This window comes from Mustela lutreola, chromosome 3, assembly GCF_030435805.1.
Source record: "Mustela lutreola isolate mMusLut2 chromosome 3, mMusLut2.pri, whole genome shotgun sequence".
Taxonomy (NCBI): Eukaryota; Metazoa; Chordata; class Mammalia; order Carnivora; family Mustelidae; genus Mustela; species Mustela lutreola.
In genome coordinates, this window is record NC_081292.1 from 32,531,343 (window position 1) to 32,556,721 (window position 25,379).

The 25,379-nt window shown below is 36.0% G+C and overlaps 1 protein-coding gene across 2 annotated transcripts in view; it reads right to left on the reverse strand.

Moving 5' to 3' along the window:
- The window catches only part of ZFPM2 (zinc finger protein, FOG family member 2), a 460,096-nt gene that overhangs the window by 335,720 nt on the left and 98,997 nt on the right, over positions 1-25,379 (reverse strand). For both annotated transcript variants that reach the window (XM_059165805.1, XM_059165804.1), the window contains one exon: positions 5,649-5,750. In XM_059165805.1, coding sequence (XP_059021788.1) covers positions 5,649-5,750 — 102 coding nt within the window. The remainder of the gene's footprint in view (positions 1-5,648; positions 5,751-25,379) is intronic.

Below are 25,379 nucleotides of genomic sequence, written 5' to 3' on the forward strand. Positions count from 1 at the left end.
AAAGTCTGTAGCAATTTTTGACACTTTGCTATACGTTTTTCTGACACCTCCATACACACTCACATACACCCACACATGTGCACGCGCGCACACACACACACACACACACACCCCTCCCTGCCTCATTTTCATATGGACACAAAGCATTGGGATAAAATGATGGTTCATTATAGTGGTACAGAGCTCTTATCTTCATCCGGCAAGAGTCATTTCCTTCCAAAGATTGAAATGCAAATGTGAAAATTAATGATAACTGCATTATCTGATAGCAGAGATAATACCAATTCACTGTCAGAGTAATACACAGTCATTCTACGATTTCCTCCGCTTCTCACAATATTCTTCTTACTGTCAGACTATATCTATGGTTAACTATGTTTCATAGGTTTCTGTTAATTTACTTCAAATGGCATTTCCCAGATCTTATATCTACCACATTTTCCCAATCAAAAAGGAAACGAAATCAGAACTGTAATCTCCAAGCCCTTCTTTGGACTGGTAAAGGGGGGTGGGGGGGACCCTGTATCATTAGTGTGTGCTTCTATCTTCCAGCTACCATTCCACTTTATGCAAAACACTCCATTTGAGGCACAAAGCAGAACCAAGCCCAACATCTGCATGTACCCTTCACGTTGAACAGCAGCTGAACGAGGCAACTTACTGATAGATTTTGTGATCAATTTGTAGTGCAGATTCAACAAGTACACGCATCTGATTTTATGCTAGACAAGACATTCACTGGAAAATTTTACTTACATTAAAATTCCTTTAATGGAACCACATTTTAAGTCCAGCTGAAGAGAGCACAGCCATATAATCCCATGGTGATGTTACATAGCGAAATTATTTCGCGAAGTTAATTCACTACACAGATGTTAAATGAGGGCTTAACATCTGTAAGGCATTGTCATGGATTTTAAGGCACAAAGGCTGAAATAATACTAAAAATAATAAGAGTGATTTATGGAGCATTATGAAGATCCAAACCTTAGGTTTTACCCAGAAAATATCATGAATAAGGTAGTGATTATTATTCGTCCCATTTTATAAACGAAGAAACTGAGGCTCAAACTTAACTCAAACTCACACAATTCGTAAGTGACAGGGCCAAGATATAAAGGGAAGGAATATTTTTGGTCTTTTCCATGCATTATAATTATACTGCCCCAAAATAATTTACCTCTCACAGAAATTCAGATTTCAGCTTAACAATCTAGGAGCAAGTCACGCTGTTCTGGAATGCATAATACAAAAACAATTCTGCATTCTATTCCAGTAATTTATCAAATCATCAATACAAGGTGTGATTTCCTACTTTATTATTATTGAAACACTTCAAGCGCTTAACATGTAAAGACCAAAAATAAAAGTGCATGCTTATCTTGATAAGTCCATGAGAAAGAATCTAAGTGACTACTCACTCAAAATTTTGTATCTGTGCATATTTGTATTAATATGTCTTACCTAGGGGTATATGTACTTATTTGCACAATTTGAATAATGTGATACATTCATTTACTAAAGTTCTTGGATACTTCAGTTATTGTGGCTGTAAGCCAAATGGTAAACTTAGATATGTTCAATATTAAACCAGAGAAATCAGACTATTTACTATTTCCAGGTGTGAAAAGAAGTAACCATGTTTTTAATAATGTAAGCTAGAGAGCTTACAACAACTCTAGATTCCTAGAGTTGGTGCAAGGTGTGATTTTTAAGGTGCTCATTTCATAAAGGTGAAGAATGTATTTACAGTGATTTATCTGAATTCTCTCCCCCACGTCTTCCTTTACACCTAAACACAGAAGTCAACATTCCAGACTTCAGCCATGGATTGTGGTTCTAAAGATTTCTTAAGCTAGAGAGCCAGAGATGTAAACACTGTTTTTCAAAATGAGGTCAGTGTTCTAATTGCAGGAGAGGTTCTAGGGTGAGGGAAGGCTCTTAACATCTACCAAAACCCAAGTTCTCCCGAGCTATCGCTAGATACTTTCTATATACCATCTTTCAAATTTAATCCACATAACAAAGTTTCAAAGTAATACTATTCTTCCCATTTTAAAGATAAGCAAACTGAGGTCCTGGCCGTTTAATACGCTTGAGATCACAAGACTGTTAAGTGTCAGAGTGCGAACATAGATCTGACTCTAAAAAGTTTTTCCAGTTTCTTCTGTAGTTTAAAGCAGTAGGTTCTCATGCTTAATTATTGATTGCATCAGTGACAATCCATGAATCATTTTGAAAGATTAAAGAAGAGAAAGTGCATCAAAAAAGGGAAATGCCTTTGGACTTCCCCCTACACTTTCCACAATTATTACTGCATGATGACTATTTATTGAATAATTAAATGTATAGGACTATTGGTAAACTGAAGTGCTTTCGAGGGGATAAAAGAAAAGAAGGGGTATTTACTTTAAAAAGAGACAGAAATGAAATACAGGCAAATGCAGAGGAAGAGAGAGTAGACATCAAATAACATATCACTTAGATTCCAAGCAAGGTAATAGCACGGTAATTTTTTTAAGAGCAAAAAAGGAAAGTAAAACTTAAAAACAGTTGTGTGAAAATCTGAAATCATGAGATAATGACTTTTACATTGGCCTGAACTCTATTAGTTTGGTGTGGCCCTACCCTTCCCTTCAAACAGCGAGAGATTCATAAGAACTTGAAGAATATTTAAGTAAGCGTCACAACTATTTAAACATTAAAAAATTTCACCGTAGAAATGTTTGCAAATGTAAGATAATTTTTCTAAAGATTGTTTAGGTTCTGCCTAGTCATAAGAGTTAACAAAGGTGTGAGCAATTACTAAATGTACCTTTTAGTTGGATAACACATAAGAAGAAATAATGGGCACCGGGGGATTTGCGTCTGATAAAAATGGAACGAACACTTCAAACAAGAGTTGATTCATTACTGAATTGAGCCATCAAGAAAGGTTGTGGAGTCGTCTTCAATCAAACTCCTTCAAACTCTTTAAAAATAAGATAAATCCTGATTCATCCTAAATGATGTCAGCCCTATGCCTCAAATTCTTTAGATAATTTCCTGGTCTTTTGATTCTGTTCTATTTTTATTTAGAGAAAGCTATCTATCTTAGAGTGACTATCAGGACTGGGTGGGAAGACTTTAAATTAGGGGAACCTTGAAATCACACCTAATAACCTCATGCCTTCACCCATCATTTGTGGTTAAATTCAAAACTAGATGCTTCGTATTTTAAAAAATTGTATCAGATATATTACTGGACTTTAAAAAAAATGCTAAGAATTTTAAATGGGTCTCCTTCAAGGCTCAAAAATTCCAAAGCCATAATAATAATGAGTAGAATTTTATGTGTATGATCTGATTTAGTTCCCACAAAATCCCTAAGAAGTGTGAACGTTATTTTCTACATTTTACAAATGAGGATATAGGAACAGAAAGAGTAAACAATTTGTCAAAAATCACTCAGCAGAGTGACAAATCCAGAATTTGAAGTTAAACCTTTAGAATAGAGTGCTTAATTTTTAACATGTTGGGAAACTGTTACTAAAATTTGGGCAATTTTCTCTCCTTGATACAGTTGGAAAGTACCAACCATGTTTCGCTAATAATAAAAATTGGGGTAAAATATTTATATAATCATTATTTAGGCAATAGCAGAAGTGAAAAAACATCCCCTAATCTTTGTTCTGACTGAAGGAAACTAATGAAATTTCTACCTTAAAAAATAAACATCCAACAGATATTCCTTTGTTATGAATCAACCCCATTAATTCGGGGGTTTCAAAATCATGAAAACCCTTTTTACTGTAAAGTATCTCTAGGGAAAAACCTGCGATCAACTTTACAACATACAGAAAAAGAACTTTCTTAAAGACCCACCTGCTTAGAGACATACATTTTTCCCTTAAACTTTTTACATAGTCTCATGTGCCACAGAAAAAAGCATAAACATCTTCATGATAACAGCTAAACAAAAATTTCATTAAATCAGACACATAAACTAAATTGAACTCAAAAGTGAAAAATCTCATCCTGAATGATACAGCATTCTTCACCTTGCTCCTCCTCTGTCTTTCTGTAAGCTAACAGCGCCAGTTTACTTCTGGAAAAAATTCCTGAAAAAGGTGGCATTGATTGTGCACTATATTTTTAATAATTTACCACCTTCTGAGTTTGCTTACTTGCTCCCAAATTGTAGGGAATACTGTGGGCCCCAGCCCCAAGGAAAGGAAAAAACCTCCCCCTCCAAGCTGACTCTATTGAGAGAAGCCAGAACTCACACTTTGCAAGCAGGCATATCCAAAAGGCCATCTAACCCAATTTTAAATGCAAAAACTCTTCTAAGTAGCATATACATACTTAATTCCATGAATAAAGAACCATACAGTATAAACTTCATCCACCCTTCTTAAATTAAATGTAATCTACAAGAAAAAAAAAGTTTTCCAAAGATTTTTTTTTTTTTTTTTTAAATTAAAGGAGTTCTTCCCTACATCGAGAAGACAGAAACATTATGGAATAATTTGAAAATGCCAGAAGTCTCCATCTTTTTTCAAACTCTTAAAAGGTGGTATTATGGCACTTTAAATATAAAACATTTTGATCCAAAATCTTGTAGAACCACTATGCTATAGTATACAGAATCCAAACATTTGTGTGTATCATGAATAACATTAGAAATGACATCATAATAATCAGCTATACTGCATCTTCATTTTTGTTTGCATTATATTTTCCAGCTGCTGATTTCAGAAAATTACCACTGGAGTTCCTCTCTTCTTCACGCACAGCAGAGAGCAATTTGCAAAGTCATGCAAGGGTGAAAATGTGATTGAAATATAGGGATCTTTCTTAATGAAAAATGTTACCGCTTTAGAAATTATGGCTAAAACTATTTCAAAAACTCGCTTCTATCTTTTAAGCCCTATGACATAATAGTCTCCATTTATAAATATACCATCCAGTTGTAAATTACTTGGCATCAAATATAAAGGTTTTCTTTTTTTTTTTCCGATTGAGTTCTTATGAACTGTACATATATCCATAAAATTATACTGGTGTTTAGTAGGAGTATTTTGATCATTTTTTTTTTGTGTTTCTCAAAATGGTTCAACGTCAGGATTCTTAAAATCAAATTTAATTATCATTCATAAAAATTAAAATGTTGTCAAAACCTTGAATCAGATGGGAGTATCTATTGATATTGTCTAAACTTCTAAATACAAATTGAGATTTAGTCTATGATTTACAACATGACTAAATTGAAAGTATTTCTTTATAGTATTTTTACCTACTTAAAAGTTTAAAAATCATTCCCAATTTGAATGTAGATATAGCATAAAGATTTCTTTTAAAAAAAATAAATAAAAGCAAGGAGAACGAACTAATTCTTAGATGACTATGTAATAAAAAAAAGACAGAGATTTCAAGCAGAAGTAACACTGGTTTTTATAGTTTAGCAAAAAGATTAAAAAATCTTCTTTAAATAATGACATTTATTTAAACTTCTACCATAACCTTAGTAAACACACACACACACACACACACACACACACACGAGCTGAGATTGTAAGAGTTTTACAACCTAATTAAAATTTAAAGGAAAAAAAAGTGAATTCCTGATAGTAGCAACAGATGGTTGAATTTTAAGTTTTCTGTCCTACCTGGACCATCCCAATCGTCTGTCTCAACTCCAGGCTGTCCTGGCTTTTCTGACTGTGTGTCCGCATCTGATTCTGCCGTTTCCTGGACTCCTTCATCATCACCTGGAAAACACCGACACACAGAGAGAAGGGGAAGTAATTAAAGCTCTCTATTTGACATTTAGATCCTGGCAAAGGGATGTCCTTAGCATTTGTCTAAGTATATGTTTGCTACATATAGTTGTCATTATGTAGATAAAATGCCCATGATTTATCATTTTCATATCTACTATGGCTTTACAATAAAGAAAATCAATATTAGTCATCCATAAATGAATAAATGAAATTAACGGTTATAAACAAGAACTTCCCTATAGAAGTTTTATTAATATTATATATAAAGAAAACTAAAAAGCAGTATGTAATGACTATACTGCTCTCAATACAGAAAAATTTAGCTCCCATATTTCCAAATAATAATTTTTGTAAAGGCAAGATACAGCAAAACAGAAACAATTAAAGGCTTAGGGTAAGACCTATTTTTGTGCTGGGTTGAATGCAGATATTTTGAGGCTTCCCCCCAGCTTTAAACTTGTTAAAACTTCATTGTATTTTTAAAATGGATATTAAAAGGCCATGTTAAATGATTAGCATTATGTGGTATATAAGATAAGCCAGTGATTCAAGTCTTCACAATGCAAGAAGCTATAAAGCTATACTTGTTCTTTTCTTTTCTTCCCTTCTTTTTTTTTTTTTTTTTTTTTTTAGAGAGGAAGGGAGAGAGCATGACAGTGGGGGCGGGGTGCGGAGAGCAAACAGAGAGAGAGAGAAAATCTTAAGCAGGCTACACGCCCAGCACAGACCCCATTGCAAGTTCAATGCAGGGCCCAGATCTTATGACTTGAGCTGAAATCAAGCATTGGATGCTTAACCGACTGAACCACCCAAGCTATACTTGTTCCTGATAAGAGTAACTAGTTCACAGAATTTCATGCCTTCATTTCCACATAAGAAAAGAAAATGTAATATATTTTGAGCAAAATACAGTCATGGCAAAGAAGATACATTAACAGTGCAATAGCATTTTGTAAGTCAAAAGTCTAATTTATGAGTACCTTCACTTTAAGTGATAAAGTAACTGCTTTATAGGAAAGTATTCCATGGTCACAATGTACACACAATCATATTCCATAATATAGCTACTATCAATGATCACAGAGATCAGAACCCAGAATACAAGAAAATGTGATGTCAGAAATAAAAAGACTGCTACCAAAAACATGGCAACTAAACCTTGAATCTAATAATGCCTAAATTTTTTAAATTAAATTGCTTGCCCTCCTAGACTTTCTCTGAAGTATTCAGTTCCCTATTTCCCACATAGTTGCCCAAATCTATAATAGTACTTAACTCTTTATATGATTACACATACACACACACACACACAAAAATGCATCAAATTCTTAAAATCTTTACAAGTAACCTAGAAATTATAAAATTTTCAGGAAACTATTATTATTACAATTGACATTAATGTGATGTTGATGAATTTCGAACTTTAAACTCTATACATTTTTTATTCATTTCTATACATAGCTTCACAAAATGAATCATCTTAAAAAGTGGAATAAAAGTAGAGAGCATGCAGAAGCCCAGTGACAGCTCCATTGTCATAATTTCCATAACAGAGGATCATTGGCTCTGACGGGTAACAAAGAATTAAACATACCCCACGCCACCAAGCCCCATGTCTGGAATTGAAGGATCTTTGAAGGTTGAGTTCTCTCTTCTTTTCAGGATGATCACCATGAGGAGCAATGAAATTTTTTCCATAAAATAATAGATACTGAGTATCTACCCTGTTTAAGGAACTGCAATAGGGTATATATGGAAAAATACAACACCTTTTTGGAAGTAGTATAAAAATGATTTAAGAAGTAAATTCACAAATAATGAGAGTGCAAGACAAGGTCCAATTGCCATAAGAAAGGTACAAAGGCTCAGGAGTAAGATAAGAGTTTTAATCTGTGTTCCTTTTTGCAGGTCACACAGAACAACATAGACACATCAACCAATTATCTTATAAGATCAGTGGGAGAGTTCTGCTCTTACTTCTCGGACACAAAGAGGGATGGTTCTCAGCCTGCATAAAAAAGTACGCTCTACTGTCTTCTAATATTCTCAAATACCATGAACCCTGAGCTAACTAGGTGCTGTTCAGCCTAACACTGCCTGTCTTGGCCCCTGTCTAGTGAGACCCTTCCCCAGAGCCCAGGTTGTACCTGTCGCTAAACACTTTAAAGAGTATCCCTGCATATATGTAAGTATTGAGCTAATGCCTTGCAGGTAGCAGAATGGCATAACTGGAATGATTAGATATTACCTTTGGCAGAGAACCCTGACACTTGTATGAGCTGGTTTTTCTCTGCTTGCCTTTTCCTGTTTGCCTCAATTGACTCCCCCCACCCCCGCCCCATGTTCTAGTTGGTACTTTGTGCCCCATGGAGGCAGAATTCTGTGGACCTCATCACTGGGGCTGCTTTGTTCCGATTTCTGGTTGGGTTCAGTCAATTGAAGGCACTGATAAGATCAGAGGGTCCAAGGGCAGGAAGAGAGAAGACAGGTCCATATTCCTCAGTTGCATGCTGTTGAATGGTCTCCACTTGTGAGCAATGGCTGCGTTGTACAATCAGCACTCTTGGGAAGGGGCCCCTGTTTTTCCCACACTCTTGCATCACTGTCACCTCCCCTGACTCTTCACATCAATCACATCAGGAGGGCTAACAGTTTCCCCCTCTTTCCAGCCCCTGGGTGCTTCAGGGTGTTCCTTGGTTTTGTTCCCTTAGCTCTAGCCACATCTTGTATGCTGTCCCTTCACCAAACTCTCTTTGGCAAAACCCACCGACCAAGTTATCAGTTTCTTTCTGGGGCTCTTCCTAAAGCATTCCATTTCTTCCCAAGCTCCTTATACTATTATGTTCATGGCTTTTGTCCAGTCATGGCTTATATAATAATTTATAGTAAACATTTTTTAAATAGGTTCACTTTTTATAACACATAAACATTTTTTTACAACAAAACTTATCATTACTAGAAAAATCAGTATTAGATGCTTATAACAGAAGGCAATAATAAAATAAATACAATAAAATAAAGTTAACATTACTAACTTCTCCATATTGTGTCTATAATAGACTCTGAGTCTCTGGTTTCATTTCCCTGTAATAGAAAGGAAAAGTAACCAGTGAAGCTATTTAAGTCACAGCAATAGAAAGATGAAACATTCTCACCGATACACAAAGAATAGAAACTTGAAAACTTTCTCACCAGTTGATTCAATGCTACCTAATGCAATAATCAGTAGAACAACTTAACCTTCTTGAGAACGCCCAGGATACTGAGTTAATTTGGGAAGATATGACCTTTATGACACTTCATTCTTCATGGACACTAGAAACCACACTAATCTCTGCCAACTACTCCAGCAAGCTTTTGATTGCATTTCCACTTCTGAGTGCAGGTTTACCTCAGGACAATAACGCAGGGGAGCTTATAAAGGAAAATATCCTCCCCAACAGTGAAGAGTAAAGAATGCAACCTATCATTTTGAAATTTTCTCATGTCTTATGAATCTTCAAACAAGGAGGAGACTCTGAAGATGATCTGAGCCAAATTAGAGAAATTTACTGACTACAAAATGGATGCACACACCGGACCAGTAACTTATGTTTGATCTTATAGCTACCATATTTATATATACATAAGGCACTTTTCCCAAACCTTCTCATGCTTGAGCAGTAAGTGCTTCCCAGTCATCACAGGGTGAGTGATGGAAGCAGGTTTTGGTAGATGTCCCCTCCTCAACAAGAAGGAAATAGGATTATAGGAAAGCATGAAGGGGCATCATAAAATTCACCAAAAACAGGAGTTTATTCAAGGTTAGGAATTAAATTTGAGTCTCTTTTCTTGCATTTGCCATGCCACATTCCCACCATCTGAGTACAGAGCTGTGCACAACTGAAATAGCTGAATAATCCTAGAGTGACACATATTGAAGCAAGCATGAGACATGCTGTTAAAAATGACATACCCAAGGCCCAGATAGTAAAATTCTGGGCAGAACCATTTGGATAAGTTAAGTTTTTTTTTTTCTTTTCTTTTTTTTTTTTTTTTAGATTTTATTTATTTATTTGACAGAGAGAAATCACAAGTAGATGGAGAGGCAGGCAGAGAGAGAGAGAGGGAAGCAGGCTCCCTGCTGAGCAGAGAGCCCGATGCGGGACTCGATCCCAAGACCCCGAGATCATGACCTGAGCCGAAGGCAGCAGCTTAACCCACTGAGCCACCCAGGCGCCCCTGGATAAGTTAAGTTTTATATTTAATTACTGACTATACCACTCTGATGGCCACACAAAAAAGTAAATCTTTCTAAATTCTACTATTACATTTAAATTGTTGGAAACATGTGATGCCATGCACAATTTAATCAATCACTAACATTTATAATGCATATTTTTGAAGATACAGTGAAATATATACTTTCTCTTAAGGACCATATAATCTAGTAAAGGAGCTAGGTAATATGCATAAGAGAAGTAACCACTGATGAAAACCTACAGTCAAAGTAGTCCATGAATAATTCCAAATGAAAACACATACAATACAGAAATTCAGAAACCAGAAGCATAAAATGACATTGGCCATGGAGAAGCTTGTATAATTAATTCCATAGTTCTTCATACTGAAGGCAGTGAAAAACATTTAAGGTATTTAGGTAGGGGCTGAAATGATCACGTGACACAAATACAGTAACCAACATATATTTATTGAATTTCTATGAACACATTTTGTCAGACATCTGGTCTTTGAGTTCTCCCTTACTCACTCCATAACAACACTCTAACCCATGTCTCAGACATTCTTGCCCAAAATTTTTGTGAGACTACAGTTAAGTCTACTCTGCAATATTTTTTTAGGCAAATTACATATTTAGAAGGAAAAATAATGAGAAATGTATTGGGAAATAGGTAGGTTTGGAAGACTATATTACAGAATAATCAAAATAACCACAAAAATTAAAAGTTAAAAGAATCCAGTTGAATCTAGAAAGGTACATCTTTATTGAACAGATATGATATAAACCATTCTTTATTAATGCATTAAATTAGCTTTTGAGTTCCAGGCACTATGCTGAACACCAAGAATACAAAAAAAAAAAAAAAAAAAAAAAATGGCTCCTTTTCTAATATAATTTACAGACTAAAACAGAGACAGATTAATAGATCACAATCTCATGCAGCAAATACTTTGATGGAAGCAGTCCAACATATGACAGGAGCCCATGTTAAAATGACATCTAACCCAGACTTGGTGTAGTAGAAGTTCCCTGGAGGAAGAACCCAATAAAGATTTCTGAAATTTTGGAGACATGACCTTAGGTAAACCTGAATTCTGTAAGTTGAATGTCCTGAGGCTCCATGATTGAAAACCATTTCTCGGATTTAAAAATGAAAGCCATCACCCCTCAAAAATGCCATATAAAAAACATTACAGTAATTAAGTTGCTGCATGGGAAAAATGGTGGTGAAACTAAAGACATTTCAATGATGCAAAAGTAGAATCCATGCAAAGTTTTAAGATGCTAAGAGAAATGGCTTTGAGAAATGCTACTGTGTGATGAATAAATGAATCAAGTCCTTTCTTTTATTCAGTCTAGGCTAAATTTATGCAGGATCATCCTCATATACTATCTATTGGGAAACAAAATAGCAGGGTGACCACTAATCTCAGCAGATCCCTAATGCACAGAGAAATCTGGTAAATCACTCAAAATGAAAATATTATAATTCAGCCTATTAGGGGCTTGATTGGGCTAGTAATTTCACATAATAAAATACTTTCATTAAATGTCACTTAACTGCCAAAATGGAACTATAGGGCTTAGATTTCAACTTTCACCAACATCTGGAGCAATACTCAGTATTGATAATCCTGATTCATGGAACAATTTGCTCTAATTTGTTTCATTATGCAGCACGTATAATTAGAACTACTGAAAATAAATATTGTAGGGTATTTAGTTAAAGAAACACTGTAAAGATAGTTGATTGTATACAATTAACAGCTCCAAAGAAATTACATGTTGCAACTGTTTTAAGCTATTTTAAAACTGGGTAAATGTGCAGTATATATCACATTAATAAAAATAAATCTAAGAACAGAAGAATAGTTTAGAGCCCTTGTTCGATCATTTAATCATATTTTCTTAAAGAAAAAAATTGCCAAAAGACCAAAAACCCAAGAATGTCATAGGAAGTGATACACTTGAGTGCAGAAAACTAAATGGGCTGAAATTAAATTTATATTCATCTCCACATCTACTATGTGCCACATACTAAACTTATAAAGATGAATAAAGCAGAGAACATGTCCTCAGGCTTAGAATCTATATTAAACCTAAACATGGCTACCATTTCTTGAGAACCACTTAGCACTAGCTAAATGCTTTATGAACATTGCCTGAGTTCTGCCTGTATGGTATCCCTGTATTTCAGAAGAGTAAGCCAAGAGGCAGAAATCTGAGAAGAAACCCACACACTGCTAGCAGACCCAAGAACTGAAGCCACGTCAGTCTGACTCCGGTGACCATACTCCAAACCTAGCAGGACATCACAGCGATACCCTACCGAGTATCAAGCAACAAAGAGCTAGATGGGATCTGATAGCTGCTTCTCCTCTCCACACCATAAGCCTTGTTTCTTCATTATGCTTACATATTAAAATGAAATGTTTGAGGATATAATATTTATAGGCATGATTTTTTCTCAAGTATACTATTTGACTTAGAACTCTGTAAACCAACTACACATAGATGTTTAACCAATTACCATTGCTCACTGACGAGTGATAAAATTAGGTGTTGGTTTCATTCTTTTTACCATAACCTACTACAGTATCATTACATTTGCTAATTAATTGCCTTCGGCACATTATTTCTATTTAATAACTAAAATACGTCACATTTGTCAACTTTCAGACCCTTCATCTTCTAAGTTTATCTTGGGAAACTAACTCTCATTTTTATGGTAATGTTTTCACCCAATTCATTTTTAATCTTTTTACTAATGAAAAATGAAATGATTAAAAAATAATCTAATCAAATGTGAAATCTCTGAAGTACTTTAAAGAAACACTTTTTCCTACCCCCTCACAATTGCGACTGGCTTCTTCTCATTCAATACATTAATTCTCACAGAGAATTTATAAATAGAACTTTATTTTGATACTAATCCAGCTCCAGTTTCTTCTTGATTTGAATGGAAATGGCTTTACTGACCGTTGTTTTTTCTTCCTTCTCTCCATTTTTTGATTCTTACATGTTTGAAATCAGTACTCTAAGTAGCTTATGAAAAATGGCATGAATAATTAATAGCCAAGATAATAATGACAAGTTTGTTAAGATATTGCTTCAAAAGCTTTGTTGGTAGGAAGAGGAAAAGAAGAGAGAAAAGGATGCCAGAGAGAGAATTAAAGAAAGAGCTAGGAATGCATCTGACATCTATTCATTTACTTGCTACATTCTTTATTCACATACTTTTAAATAGAAATTTCAGTGTATTTTTTAGCAAAGCACAAACACATTTAATGGGATAACCACTATATATATATATATATATATATATATATATATATATATATATATCCAGAGACCAATTCATAAAAAGATGAAACAGAATAAATGTCAAGCAGTAACAAAATCTATAATATTTCTAAAATTATGGCTATGGAGTTAATGGTTTTCCATTGCAAGATTAAACTCTTTTGTTGCTCTGTTAAAAGATATCATACATATTTTGTAGGCCCTTCCATTTTCCTTAGTCTGGTTTTCAGAATCAATGAGAGGCCTATAGGAGGAAATTGAAGGTGTTATTGAGTAAGAGAATACACAGCACAAATGACTCGGGGAAATGCACTCAAATATAGTCTCCCAAACACATGAAACAGAATCTTTAAATCCTATATTCGGTATTGTTGGCAAGGTGGTAAAAGCGGTGGCTCTACTTGCTAGGCAAAAATAATTTCATAAGCACAAACATCTTTTCACCCAACGTTAGACATTTCTGTATAAATTAAAGATCTGCCACGTTCTAAGAAAGCCACTTTTCCAGCACAAACAGCAGCAGTGTTTGCGAGCAGTCACACAAGAAAACAGCCCTTCTCAGCCCTGCTCCTTTAATCCATGTAGTTCCTATCAATATTAACCTCTTATAGAAATTCTTGTACAATGTAACTATTGAACTTTCTTGACTAGGAGTGTTACTGCAGCTGTTAGTCATCCCTATAATGTATTTTGCAATCAGCTAAATCATCAAAGTATTTTTTAACAATGAACAGTTCAGAACTGACAGATCTACTTTCTTGTTCACACTGCTTATCAGAGAATAGATATCACATATGTTTTCCAGGTGCTTCCTATAGTTAGGATACCTTTACAGAAGCCGCTCATGAAAGATAAGGTCATAAAAGAGATGAAAAATGTGTGAGCTTCATACACTTATGGTTTTATCATCAGACAAGATAGCTTTGGTTAAAGGACTGTAACAGTCAAAAACAGAACACTCCAGCTTCGTATTGAAGGGCGAGGACATTTAAGTTTAAGATTCTGCTTTTGTTTGCTTTGCCTAATAGCCCCAAGATATTGTTGGGCTTAAAATAACAGTTTGGTAATAGATTAACCAGACAAAAGTGTCGTGATAGACTAACTCTGCGTAGCCAAATTACACCTATGGTTATATCACTGGATACAAAAATAAAATTATGCAAACGTTACCCCTTTTTGCTAACAGCTAAATCTAAACATTTCCAGCACCTGAAAAAGAAAACGTCCATTATACTGTGGATCCCTGTGTTGGTGTCTGACTCAAGTCCTCCTTTAACTTGCTACAAGTGTATAAGAAAATGCAGGATTTTGCCATATTTGGACAATTCTTTTTAAAAAACACACATGACTTCTTTAGCCTATCTAATATGTCATTGCTTTGGCAATAACTTTTTTTCATATTCCAGAATATGAGCAATTAAACAGATCAAAAGAATAGAGCCCATATTTACTGGTCTATAAATTTTCAGACCCTGGATGAAGAAACAATTTTGGAGCAGCTGATGACAGTGGTCCAGAGCTAAACCTGTTATTTTGAGAAGAAACTCAATCTCTACAGTTAATGGGTGACTACTGTAATTTGTGGTATTCTATTACAGCTAGTAAGAGGAGATTATTGAACATGCTGATGTTTATGGTACTTATATAAAAGTCACAAATAAAGTATTAATAACTTAGGAAAACAGCACAGTGATTTATAAATTATTTCTATAGTTCTAATCCTAAACGTTTACCCTAGATGTGACTATCATCCTCCTTGTGAAAAGAGCTTTCCTCAACATTTAAGTTCACTAAAGATCTGGAGCATAAAGGAAATTTCCATATAAGATAAAATAAGGCACATTCTCAGCAGTATATCATCCAAGAATTTTTGCTTCGCATTACTTCTCTCAATGGGCCCTTGAAAGAGTCAATACATAAGCAAGGGCGGAAACATAAAAAACACCCCCCCCCCCTTTACAAAGATGCTTCTAGAATGTGTATTTCAAAGTTTATATATTTAAGTATTTTTTCTTATTATCCTTTCCCCTTCTCACTACCTCTCTCTCCACTGCCCTCCAAAACCCCTCACTGAAACAACTATATTTCATTCAGAGGAGGATTCTATATAATTAAGGCACTTCTTGCTCTAAAGCAGAAAGTTATGCCTGATAATATGTAAGTAAAGATAAGTGAAGATACTGTGAACTGTAATCTATCTTTCACAGATCAGTTCTGTTATCAAGACACCACTATTCCTTCAGTTTCCTGGCTTCATTCTTCAAGGACCCAGCATTCATTGTAGGACTCACCGTCTTCAACAACAACAGAAAATAAAGGCAAATCTCACTGTCTGTGAAACGGTCTCTTCAATAAAGCAGCCCAATCCAGAAAGATCAAGCCACCTGAAGAAGGTAATATCTGAATACTGCTTTTCCTGCAATCTTATTGTTTGTTCTTTCCTTTTTAACAAAATGATTCATCCTGAAGAGGTCTCTCCACTCTCATAACCCAAATCCATTTAAGACTATGATTCATAAGTAATTCCTCATTACCATAGTGTTCCATTACTGTAATAAAATTTACTGATTATAAATAGACTTTATTTAAGCCACACACCCAAAGTGCAAAAGCCCAATGAAGAACACATATTCTGGGACAGCAGCTAACAACTCCGGTCCATATCTGAATGCCCTTTGTCCAACGTTAGTTCAAACACCCTAACGATGAATGATTCTCAGAGCTCAAAATAGAGGATAACAATTATTTCTCCTGATGAACCTTATTTTTCCTACTGCTTGGCAATCAAAATCACACCTCACCCCCATTTTTTTCTCCCTACAAAGACTTCTGAGACATTCAGATTTGCATTTAATGCTTCAGCTTTCAAGATACCTGTCTTCCTCTCATGCTTCTCATCATTTCTGTCCTTCATCTCGGATCACGGCCATCTCTCTGACCCACACCTATCTCTCCAGGGTCAACTCACACCACAGTCTCCATTGCCCTCTTTGCCTGTGCATCAGGCTCTTGCCGATGACACACTGTTCCATCTACCTGAAACACTATTACTTCTTTTCACCTACTTAATGCCTATTCAGCATTAGGCGGCAGCTCAAGTATTGGATTCTGAAGGCCACTTTCTCTCACCTTCCTCACTATATCACACTACCCTGTGCCACTTGTGTGATTATTTTATTAATGTCTGCCTCCCCATGATCATGTAAACTCCAGAACAGCCAGGGACTTACCTGTGTTTACTTACATGCTAAGCACAGCATGCCCCACAATGTTGGACATAGTACATGTTCAATTAATATTCATCAAACTGGATAAAGCATGCATTTTGAATGGACTGATGGCATAATACTTTGAGTCATGAAGTAAAGACAAAGAAAAGCTATGCCCTTTGCATAAGTTTACTCTTCATTGTAACAGAATGTAGAGTTGGGCATGTGGACGCCTGGTCATAAAGACCACGTCTGCCAGTCTCCCCTTTAGTGAGGTGGACTGCTCCTAAGACTAAGTTCTGGACAATGGGATGTAAGCCGGAGAGTTTTGAGGCAGCTTCCAGGAAACTAGTCTTACAGCTAAATCTAATCCTGATGAAGTTTGCATATCTGAGCAAAAAAGAGGGGGAAAAAAGTATTCTAGGTCACATTAGCCTCGTCCCAACTCAGATCGGTATCTGGCTTCTACCACGAGTCAGAGTCCCAAGTCTGTTATCACAAGACCCATTTAGACTCTTTTTACCACAAGGTCTTCCCACACCACCTCCCCCCTCAGGGCCAGCAAGAGGTCCTTGGTTGCTGGTGATAACGCAGGAAAAACAGAGATAGTATCCACAGCACCGTCCAGATTTTTAGAATCGTGGGAGAATTTTTCCCCTCTCTGCGTTAATTTTTAACCCAGTAATTTCATGAGTATTTGTGGTCTTTATAGGCACAGGGGAACTTACCCTATAAAGATAATAGATTTGGAATTCAGATATCCTTAATGCCAAGACATTTAGGAATCTATTTTGTGGTTTCCCCCAAATTAGGAATTTGAAACCAGACTTAACATTCTTGATCACTGCTATCTCCTAGAGCTCGCTCATGTTGCCTAAAGGTACTAACAGAGGTTGATTCAGGCCTTCTAGAGCCCAAAGCTTATACAATTTGGGAGGCCCTCTTTAAAAGAATACAAATCCATAATTACAAAATCAGGTCAGGGACATGCAAGTCTATGCAAGTGAGTCCTGAAGCTACACTACTGAACTTTCCGATGTTCATATACTATTTAAAATCAAAATAGCTAAACGATCGCTAAATAAACTCAAAAAGGTAAATGGATATATCTAATATTGACTTGGCAACTTGGAGTTTAAAAATAAAATTCACCTTTTTTAGTAGATTTTCAAAATTTGTTCTTTTACTTAGTGATCTGATTTTTAGGGCTACCTTAGAAGTTCTCCAACTTAACTGCCAGTGTTAATAGAGAAAACACCTTTCTTTTCCAAATTGGATTTTCCTTAGGATATATGCGATTTTCCTTATCCATTTTTTCCCAATATCACGCTATATCTTTGTAATATAGTTTCTTGTAATGAGTTCCCGTATTTCAGTATCCGCTCTATTATTCAGCCACCGGGACAGGATGTAGGAGCCCAAGGCTTAAGGACTGGGTGAGGCAGGTGTGTGCTGGGCAATAGCTTCCTTACTAGAAAGATGCTCAAGACAGCAAGGAAGCTTGAGAATGAATATACGCCTTCATCACCCCAAACGTAATGCTTTCTCCACTCCTTACATTTATTCCCTTTCTCACCTACATCTGTTTTCCTTTCCTTCCTGGATGACTGTATCTTTAAGAAATAAGAACAGTCTTTCTGTCTTCCCCCTTTTGCCTCTGTAAATGTGTGGTCACGTATAAACACACGTATCAAGGCTTCCACGGCCAAAAGCGAGTCATATAGGTTTTCAGTGTTGGTTAACTAGCCTGGACCACAATTTGCATTAAAAAAAAAAAATCTAAATAAAAATAGAGGGTCTCTTGCTAATTCTGTGCAACAAGAGAAATGACATCACATCTCATTGTTAAATTGGTAGGAGGACAACGTGTTTTATATATCTGTAGATGTCTACCTTGATAAATCTCTATCTTGAAAAAGAATCCTTAAAGAGACCTTCCCTTCTCACTGTCAGAAAAAATAGAATCACAGCCTACCGTCTGAGCAATTCCACTTTCCATCTCCGGGATAGAAGACGTGGTGAGATACAGCCACTGTCAAGTTTCCGAACAGTTCCTTGTCTAATCTTTCCGCTTCTCCAGATCTCTGATACAGAACCTGTTAGAATGTATTGCTTACTTTTCCAGTTCCTATGTTTATCTCCCTTCCACTCTTGCCATCTGCTGCTGCATTTCCTTCAAAAAGTGAGAAGTTTCCACAGTGCCCGAGCTTTCCCTGCAAACAATGCCCTCTTCTCTTCCTTCCTTCCTTCCTTTCTTTCTCTGCTTTTTATTGGGTCTCATTGCGTGTTAAGGTCAAGCTGTTTTAAAGAGTTCACGTTGCACACCTTTCCACAGGGCTGAAATTCTTACTCAAACAGTTTTGATGGATTTGTAAACACCTTTTTTATGGGGTGGGGGGCTTTATTACTGGCTTCAACCCAAGTACACCCATTTTGGGTTGTCCCCATTCATCTGAATTACCTGAAAGCAGCTTTGCAAGAAACAGGTGGTGAAAAACAGTGGCTCATTTCACGTCACCGATTCGGGGCAATGTAATCATCCAGTTAGTGGGATGAGTCTAAAAGATCATCCGATATAGCTCTTTTATTATATCAAAATGCCAACTCCACTTACTGAAAGCTAGCTTGGATCGACAGTCTTTAGCTAGAAATATTTTAAGCACACCTCTAATTCCTTTACCTGAGCCTTTCTTTTTTATTTCTTTTTCTTAACATATACCCTTATTCTTGACTGACACGTCAAGCTTGATAGGTGTTTAATTAGAGAACACCAAATTAAACATACCTTGGAAAAAAGTCCGTTTTATGCTTTCTATGCCCACACTTCTTCAGATGTGTTCATTTCCTTCTGCAAGAATTATACTGATAGACACCTGGAAACAAAACCAGTTCTCTATTTCCGTAAGTATAACCACCTGAGTTTTAACTCAGCATTAACCTTTAGTAGTTCTATGAATTTGGCCAAGTTACTGACTCTCTGAAAGTCACAGGTGAAAACAGCATCTACCCTACAGGCCAGGCAGTTGATTAGAGATGATACATGTGCAGCAAGATGTCTGACTTTTAGGAGCCGTCAGCAAATGAAGGTTGTTATTACCATTATTGTAATTATTATAATTGGTGCCTAGTCTTAATGCCAATCTCTGGAATCTCACTGAACTATAAGAAGGAGCTGAACAAGCGATCTGCATTCCTTATCAGGATTTACTCTATTGGTATAACACATTCGTTTATTTTTCTTGATCTTTTAAGAACAGCAAAAAAGTGACTTTATGACTATAATTAAATTCATCATACCCCAGCTTTCACTTTTCACTTTTATACAATCTACATTTAGGCCCACCAGAAATAAAGATTACCCCACCAGGCAATGGAGGGGCAAGTTCTTTCTGTTGATTCTCAAATGATCAGCAAAACATTGTGGGAAGTTTTACATATGCACAAGAAAATATGAATTTTATGTTAGGAGATTGGGAACTTTGAAGATCTTATTTGACTTAAACCTCAAATATGTTAGCACAGAAAAAAGAACATTTTCTCAAATTACTTGTGAAATTTAAGGATAAAAAGCAGAGGAGACATGGTTCCTTCTAAGAGCTCAGTTTCTCTAAGATGATAACATTTTTTCTAAAATCATAATATGACCAAAAGTCAGATTCAAAGTTGTCAACTGTGTTAATTCCATATAATTAAAATAAATTGGCTTCCCAGGGTTCTCTAATACTAATGCTATTTCATAATTTAAATTTTCCTTAAATAGAAAAATAAATTAAGAGTCAGTAGATGTGGGCGCCTGGGTGGCTCAGTGGGTTAAGCCGCTGCCTTCGGCTCAGGTCATGATCTCAGGGTCCTGGGATCGAGGCCCGCATCGGGCTCTCTGCTCAGCAGGGAGCCTGCTTCCCTCTCTCTCTCTCTGCCTGCCTCTCCATCTACTTGTGATTTCTCTCTGTCAAGTAAATAAATAAAATCTTAAAAAAAAAAAAAAAAAAAAGAGTCAGTAGATGTTAACGACTGGCAAATATTAATGTACACCTGTATGAATTGTTTTATATATATATTTTTTAAAAAATAAAATAGGAAAAAACCATTTTAATTAAAACAAGTATTTATACAATTACAACTTGATCAAAACTATTTTTTTCAATTAACATGGCCTCTTCATTCTACCCAAAATATCACAGAGAAAATGTAACAATAAAAGGACTTATAAATAAGTAGTTCTTCCTTATACTACTCAGCTAAAATTAATGATTAATTAATTCAGTATCAGATTAAAAAAAATGTTTAAAAAGCAACAATGTAGATGTCTTTTAATATCCAGATGCATATACGGACTATATAGTATCATTTTTATTATTATATTATGTATCATATATATAGTACCTGGAAATTAAATAAATTCTTACTTTTCTTTTGACTTTCAACATTGTAGCAAAAACAACAAACTATAGTAAACTTTTCAATTTAACTAAATTGAAATTTAATTTGCCTAACTAAAACTTAGGCAAATATCTCTTGACATCTTATGTAGTCCAGGTAGAAGTGGAATGAAATACACTTTATTACAATATGAATTTATTTTATAAATAATGAGAGAATTAGGTAATTAAATATCTTATCAAGTCTTAACATATTTCAAAAATACCATTAGTAGACTGCACACTGAAGATATGTTGGTGGTCAGCTTACAGACAAAACAATAACTTGAGTTTATAATATGCAAAAAATTAGTCTATATTATCATACATGATTCATATAAATGATATCATCATGAATCATGTCAACACGGCATAGAATCAATCATTTTCATTTTGTTGAATTTATTATGATGATATATCTGGGATCAGAGATGAGGTAGACAGACAAAGCTTGATCTGACCCTCATATATAAAACACAAGTAAGTCATGTACAAAATTTATAAACCCTCTGTTTCCATCAAAACCAAGAAAACGCTGAGTTCCTGTAAGAACAAACTGCCTTCAAATGCTCTCTCATTTTTTCCAATAATTGTGGTTTAAGAAAAAAATCTGATTCCCCCCCCCAAAAAAAAAAACTCTGTTTGGGGGATTTTAAGATGGTCATAAAAGAGTGATACTACAATATCCTAGGTATTATTTATTTCTTCCAATCTCAGAAGACAAAAATAGTACAAGCCCAACATAAACATGGCCTCTATATCTATATTCTAAAAAGAATTCTGTTCCATTTTGCATTGTTAGTTGACTTATGTAAGAAAAATGTAAGGATTTCAAAATAATGTAAAAAAAAAAAAAAAAAAAAAAAAGTCCTGGATCCAGGAAAACAGAGTTTGCCAAGGAACAATAATGTCATGTGGAGGGAGGGGGAGGTGGTGCAGAAGGGAAGGGAGGTCCGAGCCAAGCAAAGCTGGGGGCTGTTCAATCAGCTCTATCGGGCCTCCATCAGTGTCTCCACTCCAGCCAAATCCAGAGAAAACAAGGAGTCAAAGATTCAGGTCAATAAGCTTATAGGCGATTTGCACAAACAGTTCCTCCAGCAAGGTAAAAAACAAAGTCATATTGGCTTTTCTTTTTTATGCCTTCTCTTTGAACTCCCTGGTCCAAACACACCCTGGAAATGTCAATGTTATATGCAAGAATTTTAAAAGCTCAGCTTCTTAATCCCGTTAAGAAAAAAGGAACCAAGTAGCCTGGAAAGATCGCCTTCTTTATTGCGCTCAAAGTGATTATGGTAGAGCTGCCTTTTGCAGATTCTGATTCCAGTGGCCCAGGCATCAGAGGAGGTGAAAACACGTCATTACAGGCAGAAGGGAGGAGGAAAGAAAGCATCACGATTGAGAAGCGTTTATGGAAGACAAGTGAATAGACTTTCCGAACTAAAATAGTAGTAATAAAATAAAAAGAAAATAGAAAACAAAACAGTGCATTTGTTTGACACTGGAGCTAATGAAAAACAAGCAGTTTCTATTCCCACAACCAAATCTGCATGAAGTGTTTTCTTTTTGCTTCTTCTTTTCAGTATGAAGGATCTAGATACAATACTTCTGTTGCTTTACCTTAACATGGAAAAGGCGATAGATGCCAATAATCTAGGCTTGGGTTTGTTACCAAAGAGAATTATGGCTTTTCCCTCAGTTATTTCTTTTCTTTTTTTTTTTTTTTTAAGCTTTTATTTATTCATTTGACAGATAGAGATCACAAGTAGGCAGAGAAGCAGGCAGAGAGAGAGGAAGAAGCAGGCTCCCCGCTGAGCAGAGAGCCCAACCTGGGGCTTGATCCCAGGACCCTGGGATCACGACCTGAGCCGAAGGCGAGGCTATAACCCACTGAGCCACGCAGGTGCCCCTATTTCTTAATATTTAAATGAAACTACAGAACTACATAAACTGAGGGAAAGAAAGAAGTGGGAGGGGACATATCAATGAGTCTGGCAACCCATTGGCAGAGATAATTAAGCACGATGATGAAACCAATGCTGAGATTCACAGCTTCCAAGCTTTATCTTTCTGATACAAGGATGTGGTATTATGGAAGGGAGCAAAGTGACTCATACCATCCTCCAACACCCCAAACTGCTCTTCCAGAAACTACATTAATGAGCCACAGATGGAGTCTCCTCAAGCCCCTGGCTAAAGGGAGGATTCTGATTGGGGTTATCTGTATCTCCTGACAGCCTCCCCAAATTGCTTGTTTCCATTTCCTACTTGAACCTTTACTTTGTGCAGGCCTTTCTCTTCTCGGTATAAATAAACATGCCGTGACCATGCCTCTTCTGCCAGTTCCAGCTCAACTCCCCGCTATGGCTCACCCAACCCTTCCATGGTGGTGGGAATCCAACGGATTCCTAGAGCAAGTTGTTGCACAGGTAGGACTATGCCTCTCCTACTCCCCAGCTCTCTGCTGTCCTCTTCTGGCTTCCTGCGACACTGGCTTCACAGGGAGGGCAGTTTCCACCCAGAGTATGGGGTACTGGGAGCTCACTCCCTTCACCTGGGTCTCTGGTCAAAGTTCACCTTCTCCATCACTCTTATAAAATCTCTCTTTCTCTCCGTTCCCTTTCCCCCCCTTCTCTCTCTCACTCTCCTCTATCACATACAATCATTCTATTACCCTTACCTATTTAGCTTTTCTTCATAGTGCTCAACATTACCCATCATATTATACAATATGAGTTTGCTTATTTACTGTCTCTCTTCCTGAGAATGAGATTGACTTTTGTCTACTGCTGTATCCACAGCACTGAGAAGAGAGTCTAACACATACCAGATGCTTACGATATGGGTTTAGTCAGATTGAATTGATCTATTGAGCAGAATTGGAAGCTTCTGCCTATCTAAGTAAATTTCTGTTTATGTTTGCTTTTGGGGTGGTATTAATCACTTCTGGGCTAGAGTTAAACCCAAGCTGAGTAACTCAGGTTTTATTCTAGTTCTTTAATATGCTATGCATTTTTTTCTACTTTAAAGTTTCTTTAAAATGAGAATATAACCTTTAATTTTTGCAAACAACCTGTGCCAAATATTTTTGAATGTGGTAAGAATGTCCATTATTACACTGTATCAGTCACCTTATTTTATGAATTTCCAATGTGCTCCCCTTTTTCAACCTGAATCCTTCCAGATTGAACACATCTAATATTAATTCATCTGTCTAGGCTAAGTATTTCACCCAGTGATTTCTCTGACCATTCTCTATACATAGGTCCTATGATTCAAAAGTTTGTTTCTCTTCCAAAATCAACTTTGATGGCATCATTTTCCCTTTCAACTTTTGTTTAGAGATGATGTCACCAGGAAAATTTTGGAGGGACCCTCACTACCTTTTCTAGATAATCATAATTCAAAGTTCACTGACACAGTTTCTTTGGAGTTTTCTTTTATTTAATGACAGTATGTTCTCCTAGCCTACAGTGATATTGACCTGCCACTTCTCTTCCTGTTCACATATCCTGTGACATTCTCTTGGAATGTATCCCAAGACCTGTTTATTTTGTTTCAGTCATTAATAAACTTGGGCATTTCAATGAATGAACTCTTCCTGCAAATAATTAATAATAGTGAACACATTTCAGAACTGCTCCATGTCACCCCCACCATGAAACTTACTGTCTCTGAGTTTATCCAAGAATCACTAATATAGAAGAGTTCCCACCTGCAGCAGTAACATAAGGAACACCCCCTACCAGTTGCTCTCCAGACCACTTACGTTTCAATTTATATTAGTTTGCTTAGTTCTGAACACACACTGATGTACTTCCATGTTTACTATATAAACCAGAAGAAAGGCAGAAAACAAATCACTGAGGCATATAACCAAGCGCCACAGGAAATGTGTAGCACTTATGGACCCAGCCTTGATGTCTTCGTCATGTGCAAATTCAAGGAAATAATTCTTGCTTGTTTCCTTCCTCTCACAGATACTGCAAGGCAAGATGCCAAATGATCTAAACTCATTGCACAAGAGGAGGAGGCAAATTATAAGTATTGCTTCATATTATGTTAAAATTCCTGAAATCTAAGGATCGCAAGCAACTTTAAGAAGAGCATCTTTTAACAGAGTTCATTTCATTCATTTGTAAGATGAGAAATAGACGTGAAATAGGCAATGAACACAAAGTAACAAGTGACATAAGAAACTTCAACAGAATTGCCAGGTCTGCAGTGATATAGGCCTGCAACTCTAACAAAGGTTTATTAAAGGTGATCTTTTCCACTTTTAATTATGAATATTTATGACTTAGACTCATCTGATTAAGAATTTTACACATTTAATGTTGACATAAAATTCTGACCAACATTTTGACATTTCTGTGGAATATTACATTATGAGAGTGATTTGAGTCATTTTTAATCACATGTTTTATAATGACTAGCAATAATATTAATAAATGCTTCGAGACTTACA